Here is a 10,220-nt window from a genome sequence, read left to right on the forward strand (position 1 = left end):
GCTACCGGGCCAATTGCAGGGGCTGGTGGTTGTTTGGCTTTGTATTGTTCGGGTTTTTTCTTTAAAGTAACCTCTGCTTTGGCCACGGTTGCGGTCCTCCCAGAACTCAGCGGGAAAATTAAATTAGCGACGGGTCTAAAGGAGACAGTCTTGAGCTGCTCCAGTGAAGGTTTAGGTCGGAGATTAGGAAGAATTTCTTCAGAAAAGGGATGATTAGATATTGGAATGGGCCGCCCAGAGAGGGGATGGGGTCACTGTCCCCAGAGGTGCTTAAGGAAAGACTAGACGAAGCACTCAGTGCCCTGGTCTAGTTGACATGGCCGTGTTCGGTCACAGGCTGGACAGAAGGATCTCGGAGGTCTTTTCCAACTTCTCCTACCGAAGCAATTCTGTGATCCTATGAATTCCCCAGACGTTTTTCCCGCCCACAGGGTTTAGCATGCGCTCCCGTGCGCCCCTCGCTTGGAGCGCGCTGCCCCGGGGGGCGCAGCTCGGCTAACTTCCCATACACTTGCGTGTTCAGGATATATATATATACACACTTTAATTGTGATACAATAAATGCATGTTTTGGAATATATATTTTCATTTTTGTATGTATATGTATATGTATATGTATATGTATATGTATATGTATATGTATATGTATATGTATATGTATATGTATATGTATATGTATATGTATATGTATATGTATATGTATATGTATATGTATATGTATATGTATATGTATATGTATATGTATATGTATATGTATATGTATATGTATATGTATATGTATATGTATATGTATATGTATATGTATATGTATATGTATATGTATATGTATATGTATATGTATATGTATATGTATATGTATATGTATATGTATATGTATATGTATATGTATATGTATATGTATATGTATATGTATATGTATATGTATATGTATATGTATATGTATATGTATATGTATATGTATATGTATATGTATATGTATATGTATATGTATATGTATATGTATATGTATATGTATATGTATATGTATATGTATATGTATATGTATATGTATATGTATATGTATATGTATATGTATATGTATATGTATATGTATATGTATATGTATATGTATATGTATATGTATATGTATATGTATATGTATATGTATATGTATATGTATATGTATATGTATATGTATATGTATATGTATATGTATATGTATATGTATATGTATATGTATATGTATATGTATATGTATATGTATATGTATATGTATATGTATATGTATATGTATATGTATATGTATATGTTTCGGCTGGGACGTGGGCGCTGGGCACGGACATGTGGGGATCCCCTTTGGCCTCTCGCAAACGCCCAGCCGAGCTTTTGCTGCTGGCTCGGGAGCCTCAACCTCTTGGGGATTTCTGGGGTAGCTGCAGTGCTGCTGCACCTGCTGGGCACCTGCTCGTGTGGGGAGCAGGAGCTCACCTCGCTGCCCACGGGCGGCCTTCAGCCAGCAGTGTTCACTCTGCCAAGCTTTGCGGGTTGCCTGACACCTTCTAACCTCCCCTTGGAAATAAAGCAGTCATTTGGCTTCTTGGATGCCTGGGTCTTGGCTGATTATATGCCTTTAAAGTTCAGTTTTTCACGGAGAACCACGGAAGGAAGCAAAAAAGTATGGAGGGTATGCTTGTTTATTGTCTTGCTTGACAGCTGTGTTCCTGGGAGATGCTCTAGCCAAAACTTGGCTACACTGGCTCCAGAGCTTCGTGTCTTCATTGCCAAGCCATAGATGTAGCTAAAACTTACTAGATTGGTGGTGTCCATATTTATTCTTTCCAACTAGGATAAGAAAGATAGTGTCCTGCAGTGGAGTAGTGCAGTCCACATTTAGGACGCAGCCTTAATTTCACAACTGTTTCATTTTCTTGGAGGAGGTTAATGAGAAACATTGAACATGCAGCAACATCTGGGGAGGAACAGTAGATTGTCAGCCTCTTTAGAAAATAAGGAACTTACCTTCAGCTCTGGCTGTTTTGCAGAACAGAGGTAATGAGAAAGCATCCCTTCCATAAAGAGATGTGGGTTTTGTTAGTAAAAAGCACACAGTGGTTTTGAATGTTTTATTCTTACTGGAGAGATGCTGTTGTAGAAAACCCATGGAAAGCGTTCTGTTCCCATGAGCCTTGACAAGTCAGAATTCATATGGGTTTCATTTAATTGACACTCAAATCACGGTTTTGCCAATCTTGAGAGTTTGAATTGCTTTCTTGTGATTTTCTTCATTAAGACCCCAGATTCAGCTATTTCACAGTGCAAGCTGAAACAAGATGAGTGGAACTACAGTGCTTTTGAATGAGAGCAACTGTAACTACCTGTCAGCAGTCTGGACCTTGCAGCGCTACAGGACTGTAAAAACTTGTTTTATCTAGAGTTTTGTGCATCTGCTGCTCTGTGTTTAAGTGCACGTGTGTATATCTTATTTTTCAGAAAAGCCTTGGATTCAGGGGTTTCCCTGGCTTTGCCCATATTTGTGTGGTATTCTTAAGGCAAATGAGTTTGCTCTGCTTGTGCTTTCAGTTGGCTGACAAGGAGTCCCATTTCAAACCAGAAACTGAGCAAGTGCTGCATTGACAATACCCTACTGCAGAATGACTTGCTGAGGCAGCATGCACCTCTGCAGCACCTTTTCCACAGTGTGGAAACTGTGTGAGCTCATATTTGCCTGGAATGTAGAGTGGAGGTGGCAGCCTAAAAGGACACTGAAAGATGCTTGACAAAGAGTGATGTTTGCAGTTGTGGTCCAGATGTTACTACATAGCAGTAGCAACTTGTTCTCTTGCTCTCATCCTGAAAACATGGACTAGAGGGAAAATCTTTGGATATATGATAAAAATCAAGTGTTGGTTCATGGAGACCTGTACAGTTGGTACCTTCAAGCATCTCGCTTTCCTTCCTGCCTTTCCTGCTGTCGTGCTCTACAGTTAAGAAGCAACTAGTACAGCACTGCAGTCCCTGCCTGGTTCTCTGGCGTGTATTCCAAACAGGGCATCCCACACTTGCCCTACACTGTTTGTATTCCCTTATCAAAGGCAACTGGTGATAACTTTGCTATTGTTAATGACAAGCACAACTTACTGTACTATCAAAGTTTAAATAAGATAGACACGTTTCTGGAGTATAGCTGAACTACAGCATAGCTTATGAGAAACTTCGCAAATCCTCCTTGAGTATGTTCAGCTGCTTGGATGGAAAGTGCTGTGGAGGTTGTTGGAATGAATACCTAACAAATACATAATGATAGCTTTATTTAAAAGGAAAAAAGGGAGTAATTGATGTGTACTGTTCTGAAGTGATGGTAAACAATTAACTGCAGTGCTACAGCCTGAAAGTTGTATTGTCTTAATCCTGATCACCACTTGATAACATTTGATGAGTGGCTCAGCAAGACCTTGATAAAATTCATTTGGTGTTTATACAAACATAAGGCGCTGCAGAACTTTTCTGATTAGGATTAAAAGCCAAGGAAGTCCCATCCCATGTGCTTCTGGGACAGTTTTCCCTATGTAGAAGGAGAACACAGAGTGATGTGCTGCACAATGGCTACTCATGCTTTGGAGAAAATAATTCAGTCCATAAAGAGGGCCAATGAAGCTTTCTTCAGTCAGGGAAAGATGGGACTCCTGTTCTAACTGGGGTTTGTAACCCTGGCTGACTTCACCAGAGGCGCTGGGAGGTTGGTAGGTGTAGGTCCTGGGTGGGGCCAAAGGAGATGTACTTGGGTCATTGCTCTGGTGCAGATACTGTGATGGAAGGCCTGAGGAGTCTGTGAGCTGACAGCCTCCTGTGTTCTTGTTTGCAGGTTGCTTCTCGCTCCTGGTGACAGTGCAGGATGTTGAGCGTTACACCACCTTATTTGCCACTGTCATCCTCAAGTGTGACTACACCACCTCGGCACAGCTGCAAGATGTGGTGGTGACCTGGCGCTTCAAATCCTTCTGCAAGGACCCCATCTTTGACTACTACTCAGCCTGTAAGTGTCAGGCTCATCTTCCAAGGAATCCCCCTTCAAGTGAGAAGAAAGGGGAAGGTAGACTCACTGCGGTAGTACAGGTTTTTCACGCTGACCCCTTCCTATGCAAAAACCAGGTTGTGACATTTCCCTGCATTCCAAGGAAATGCAGGTCATGTCTGTGATTTCCTTTGAAATGTCAAGGCCTTATGAGATCACAGAAATCCCAACCAAAGCAGCTCTTTTGTCCTCCTTGTCATCAAGTCAGAATACAGGACAGTCCAGCTGTGGTTGACACAAGTCGATCTTGGAAGCCCTGTCTTATGCTTCAGCATGTTCGAATGCAAGGGCCTGCAACAAGTGGGCTTTAGGATTCCACGGGGGTCCTGTGGTTGGAGCTGGATACCTGTGACCAGATGTTACTGATTTTAGGAAATAGAAGAAACACATGCATTTTGAAGGGCATGAAGACTTCTAAGTAATAGTATTTAGTAGTGGTGAGAGCACTTCATATGCAGATGTTCTGATGCAGGCAGCTTAATTCAGGGGGGTTTAATATGGTACACAAACTGCATCCAAGGATAACTACTTGGTCCAAAATGGTGATGATCCCTCTATGTTTAGTGTTAGTGTGGCCTCAGCTGGAGTATTGTATGCGATTCTGGGTCCCAGGATTTGAGGATATTAAGGTACTTGAATCTGTCCAGAGGAGGGGAACAAAGCTGATAAAATATCTGGAAGACAGATCTTGTGAGAAGCAGCTAAGAAGTTTGGGCTTGTCTAGTTCAGGAAAAAAGGAGACTGAGGGGTGACCTCATTGCCCTCTACAGCTCCTTGAGAAGAGGAGGTGAACAGGGAGGTGCTGCTATCCTCTCCCTAGCATCCAGTGATATGATGTGTGGGAATGGCTCAATACTACATCAGTAGTATACTACTTTACATTTTAGTCAATCCTAAAGTGATCCAACAGTTGGACTAAATAACATTTGTACATCCCTACCAACTGAACTATTCTGCTCTGTTTTATTGTTTGTAAACCCTGCAGAATGTTCAGCTAGCAAGCCATAGCATAACCGTACACTTAGAACTGAGCTCACAGTGGGTACTATGCCCAAACTCTCCTTTATGCAGTCTGGATGAGTTGGGTAGGCATGTTACCAAGTGCTCTACAGCCTAGTTCCCAAGCAGGTGGGTCCCTGGCTCAGCTGATCCCAGAAGAATGTGAGTGCTTTAGGCCCAGGCTCAAGCTAATAGTCCCCCAAAGGGACTTCATACTCCATTTTAGGTATAGCAGTGAAAGAGCCTTTGACAAGCTTTACCCTCATCTCTCTTCACTGTGAGCTCTTTACAGAAAATGCTGACTGAATCAGCCATTTCCCCAAATCTCAGATCCTAAATACTTGGAAATTCAATGTTGGTTTATGATGTGAGTCTGTCAGAAGAGTATTGTGTAGAAATTGCCTCTAGTCCTCCATTAATTCTCTTGTGCATCTTTACATTTAATCCTTAGCTGGAATCAGGTGATGGATTGTTTTCTGCTTTATGAGCTCCACAACATGTAATGGGATACAGGAGGGAAAGGGAGACAATCCATAGAGCAGTTCATCTATGTCTGGAGATTTTGCTTGGTAGATAAACACCCTTTTGTTTTAGTTCTAGTACTCCTGGGTGTTTTATGACTTTTTCTTTTCAGCTTCATACTGGGAGCTGCCTTCCAGGCTACCACCATTATCTTCTTTCTACTGCTGTTCTTTCAGTTGTGAGTGCAGGAGGCATCCCCTCTGCAGCTCCTGCATTCTCAAAATCTCTACCATTCCTGTGGCTCTACCTCTGTTTGTTTTTGAGCACTCCAAAGCAACTTTCTGGTTTGAAGCCATGGTTTGTTTTGCTAAACTAAAGCTATTACACACAATGTGCTCAAGAATTTCTCTACTGCTCACAAGAGGATATAAATTGCTCTTTTGAAATTACTTTTGCCATCTCTAATGATGTGTGTTTGTAGCATACCAGGCTGGTTTAGCCCTTGGCCAGGACCCCTCAAATGACTGCAATGACAGCCAGCGGAAGGTGCGCATTGTCATCCAGAAATATGGGCAGAAGGACCCTGTGCTAGGCATCGACTACCAGCAGCGAAAGATCACCATTCAGAACCGTGAGTGACCTCCCAGGCAGGCAGTGAACTCAGGAATTATCCAATAGCTGGGTCAGCTAAGTGAAGAGAAGCATATACATGGCTAATGTCATCTGTAGCTTATATACTGCACATGGTAATGGAATAAGAGCAGGAAAGGGCCCTGTCCCCAGCTGGCCTGAGGGTGTTTGGAGGCACTACAACCTAAGGCTGAGCTGAGGATGCCAGAGCATTTTGCTGAAGAGCACAACAGCTGAGGAGCTCAGAGGCTAGAAAACAGTTCATTCTTCCAAGTACTGCATAATTGTCCAGGTGTGTTATATGCTCCCTGCTCTCCATGGTGCACTAGATATTGCTCCACCAGAAGAGCCATTGGGATTGCTGACCTAAGAGGGACAGTGATCTGTGTTCCAAGACCAGCAGAGTTGGCCTCCAGCAACACAGGAAACACGGACTGGCATTGAATGCTGTTTGTAGGAGTTCTCAGTGGACTGAAATGAGATAGTTTGAAGGTGATGGCTATGCTTGGGAAGAGGGGAGATGCAGTACTCTCTGTCTCCGGCAGGCAGAGGGCTTTTTTTAGGTGGAGCCTGAAAGTAGTGTCTGTCAGTCGCAAAGAGCCCACTGACCTCTTGGTCCCTCTCCCACAGGAGCAGACCTTGTCATCAGTGAGGTCATGTGGTGGGACCATGGCATGTACTACTGCAGTGTGGAAGCACAAGGAGATACCTCAGGTGATGCGGACAAAGAAGTTAAGCTGATTGTTCTCCGTAAGTGCCTGTGCTTTGTTACCAAGATCTCTCCTCCTGTTCTCCTCCACCCCAAGACATCTCCAGCAGTGGAGAGGTGCTCAGTAAACTACCATGGCCAGATGCATCAGGATCAATTCTTTTTCTCTCTCTTTTTTTCCCACAGACTGGCTCACAGTACTCCTCATCATTCTCGGTGGTCTCCTCCTCCTTCTGCTGATTGGTATATGCTGGTGCCAGTGCTGCCCCCAGTATTGCTGCTGCCACATCCAGTGTGGCTGCTGTCCAACACGGTGCTGCTGTAATCAGAAAGGTGAGGTTCAAGCAAATGTGCATCCATTTATAGCTTCTGTCAAGACAAAAGCTTGGCTGGGAGCTTGCTGAGATCCACTTCCTTTCTTTTGTTTGGCATCCATATAAACTGAGACATTTCTTTGGCCAGTGTGACCTCCAAGACCAGCTAATCTGAAATTCGAGGAGGGGATCTCAGATAGATGGAATCTATCTTGCTCCTCTGTGTCCAACTATCAGAAGTTTCTCCCCGCTCACACCTTGTTACCCAGTTTCTCTCACCATCCAGAGCACAATCAGTTCCCTTGCCTGAGTAGTTCAGGACTTTCTTTCCTGTCTTGTGGTTCATATGCCTGTGCATGTGAGAAAAGCAAGAAAATACATTGGTACTAGTCTCCAATCTAGTCTTTCTTTCAAGTATGTTGCTCTGAGAAGAATGACATAAAAATTGGAAATTTTTTATCTGTATGTTTTCTTCAGAGCTGTTCGTTCTACTAGAAAAAGGTTTGGTTTGGTTTTCTTTGGAGAAGGAAGTGAGAAGAAGGTGGAGAAAGATGGTTTCTCTTGCTGGTCAGCCTTGCAAGTGCATTCTGAAGTTTTGAGTGTCAAAAGAAATTTTGTTGTGTTTGCTTTTATCAGTAATAAAGTTTCTGCAGCCAGACTCTGTTCTTTTAGTAAAGCTACAGATTGAATTTTGGCTGTTAATTTCATGTAATCTCTGCATTCCTGTAACTGAAACTTGGTTAGCAACTAGTAGACCAGTCTCCCTGAAGTCTGACAGTAACAAAATGCAACAAATGTTTATTTATCGTTGAAATCCCCAGGTTCTTCCCCAGATGCTACAAGGAGAGGATTTATGAACAAGGATCTCTGATTCATATTTACCTTTACCCTCAAAACAGCTATTTTAGCTTGGGTGTTAGTAAACTGTGAGAGTTTTAGATTTAAGCTTAATTTGCTTAGCCCTTGCAAAGAGTGAGCAGAACATCCCTTCTGTTGCTAAAACTGAAACTAAACATTGGAGGCCTTACAGGTTGTCATATAAAATGTGTAGTGTTGAGAAGGCTATGGAAATCTGGCAGAAAAACCAATTTCTGTGAAGGGAGAGAGAGGTGATGGAGATGAGAGACTCACACCTCCAGAATTCCTAGTTCTCAGCAAAAAAGAGATTCAGAGCGTGAGCTCTTTTCTGTTTTTCTGTGCTGCAGATTATAGCTCACTCCAGAGTGCTGCTGTTATTTCCTCCTGTTAAAGAGGAGGAATTCTTGCAGGGTTTTCTAAACCTCTCTGTGATCACGAGAGAAGGTACAGACAGGTCCAGCCTCCTTGACTGGATGATGGATTCTGTGTCTGTGATTTCCATCCAAGCTGCCTGCCCTCTGAATCCACTTGGCAAAGGACCCATGTGCCTGCTCCTCTCCGCTAATACTGCTAAACTGCTTCTCTTTACTTCTTCCTGCCTCTTACTTACTTTTTTGCACTCCAACAAATGAACTGGAGGTCTTAAAAAAACACAAGAAGATAGATTCAGGGGACATCTTAAAAGCAGTGCTGAGGAATAACATTCCACACATCTGAAGAGAAGGCAGAAATCCTCCCCTGTGTAGGATCACTGGGTGAGTATGAGTGCTTCCTTCCCTGTCGTTGGCCACTAGAGGACAGCGTGGATCTGCTGAACAGTCACAGGTGCCAGTGAGACAGGCACAGGATAATCCTGGATGCTGTGAATCACGCTATTAACGTGCATGGGTTTGAAGTGAGCAATAAAAGGAGTGCATTGTTTGAGTAATTCAGGATTGATGTACAGAAGTATTAGAAATGCCCAGGAGCAAGCCAGTTTCCCTGTGGAAAGCTCTGAGAAAAGCCCATCAGTGTAAATATACGTACGACCTCCTTCTGTTCCTGTTTGTTCCTTTTCTGCTGTGGACTTCTTCCAGTAATGAATCAGGGGAAAATAGGATATACTTGCACCTGGGTATCACTAAGTTGCAAAATACTTTATTTTTATAGTTGGCCCAGCAGCTGTTAAAGTCTGTAAGAGGTGGAGAACAGATTTTTCCAACAGAGTAAATGGCGGGAGCAACACAACTTTCTGGCAAAGCAGGGTAGGAGTTTTGGAATTAGGGTGAATCTGACCTTCCTCAGATAAATATGTTCACTTGAAAAAGATCTGTGACTTCTGTTTTGAAGATGGGAAATCAGAGTATATATTGGATTTAAATTGGAAGGCAAAGTATCTGGGGAAGGAAGACGGACTGATGGTAATGAAGGAAGACCAGGGCTAATTCTGGATTTGTTCAGCTGTAGGGAGAAATCAGGAAATGACAGGGAGAGGATGTCTTTGGTCCTAGTGACAGCCTTCCTACCTTAAGAGGGAGAATGCTAAGCAGGTGTGCCCACAGGTGCTGGGTCTCTTACTCCTCAGGCAAAGACCAAGGTCAAAACCCCAGGACACACACTCAGCAGGCTCTAGGGCATTAGAAGAATAGGAGAGGGAGAGATAAGGCCTTCCCCTTCTGTTTATCCTTCTGTTTATCCCATTTCTTTGTATTCTTTCTCTCATCCTCTAAACTTCAAATGTAAACTGGGAGGATATCCCTTGGGACAAAAAACAAAAGAAGAAACAAGTTTGACATAAAGTTCTTGGAAGCTCCTACCTCAGACCACAGAACTTTGAGGATACCAGATTATTGGGATTAAAACTCCTGAACCTTTCAGCTTTGTAGTTCCCTCTGGTTGAAGCCAGACTGAGGAGAGTGAGGGATTTTGCAGTGGAGAATTAAGTGGAGCTGGAAAAACTGTGGAGAAAAGGAAAGATGTGTTGAGGGGCATGGTCAGTCCTTTTCCTGTGAATGGTGCTCTGGATAAATCCAGTTAAAAAGCTGAAGGAGGACATGTTTAATAACTGGAGTGCTACCTAAAGTGGAGGGTTCAGTCCCAAAGATTGTGCAGTCTAAATGCTGCCTACTGCAGTGAACCCAGGAGACAGAATTAATTGGAGCTTAGCTGTAGCCTGGTTTCTTAAAGAGGTAAATCTTATGCAGTCAACCTGTCTGTC

The 10,220-nt window shown here is 43.1% G+C and overlaps 1 protein-coding gene across 1 annotated transcript in view; it reads left to right on the forward strand.

The window, feature by feature from the left end:
• Positions 1-2,309: 2,309 nt before the first annotated feature.
• The window catches only part of ILDR1 (immunoglobulin like domain containing receptor 1), a 16,305-nt gene continuing 8,394 nt past the window's right edge, over positions 2,310-10,220 (forward strand). The window contains exons 1-5 of the mRNA XM_031056702.1: positions 2,310-2,390; positions 3,820-4,012; positions 5,994-6,143; positions 6,773-6,892; positions 7,038-7,184. Of these exons, the coding sequence (XP_030912562.1) occupies positions 2,310-2,390; positions 3,820-4,012; positions 5,994-6,143; positions 6,773-6,892; positions 7,038-7,184 (691 nt within the window). The remainder of the gene's footprint in view (positions 2,391-3,819; positions 4,013-5,993; positions 6,144-6,772; positions 6,893-7,037; positions 7,185-10,220) is intronic.

The sequence above is a fragment of the Geospiza fortis genome, unplaced genomic scaffold (assembly GCF_000277835.1).
Source record: "Geospiza fortis unplaced genomic scaffold, GeoFor_1.0 scaffold1, whole genome shotgun sequence".
Classification (NCBI taxonomy): Eukaryota; Metazoa; Chordata; class Aves; order Passeriformes; family Thraupidae; genus Geospiza; species Geospiza fortis.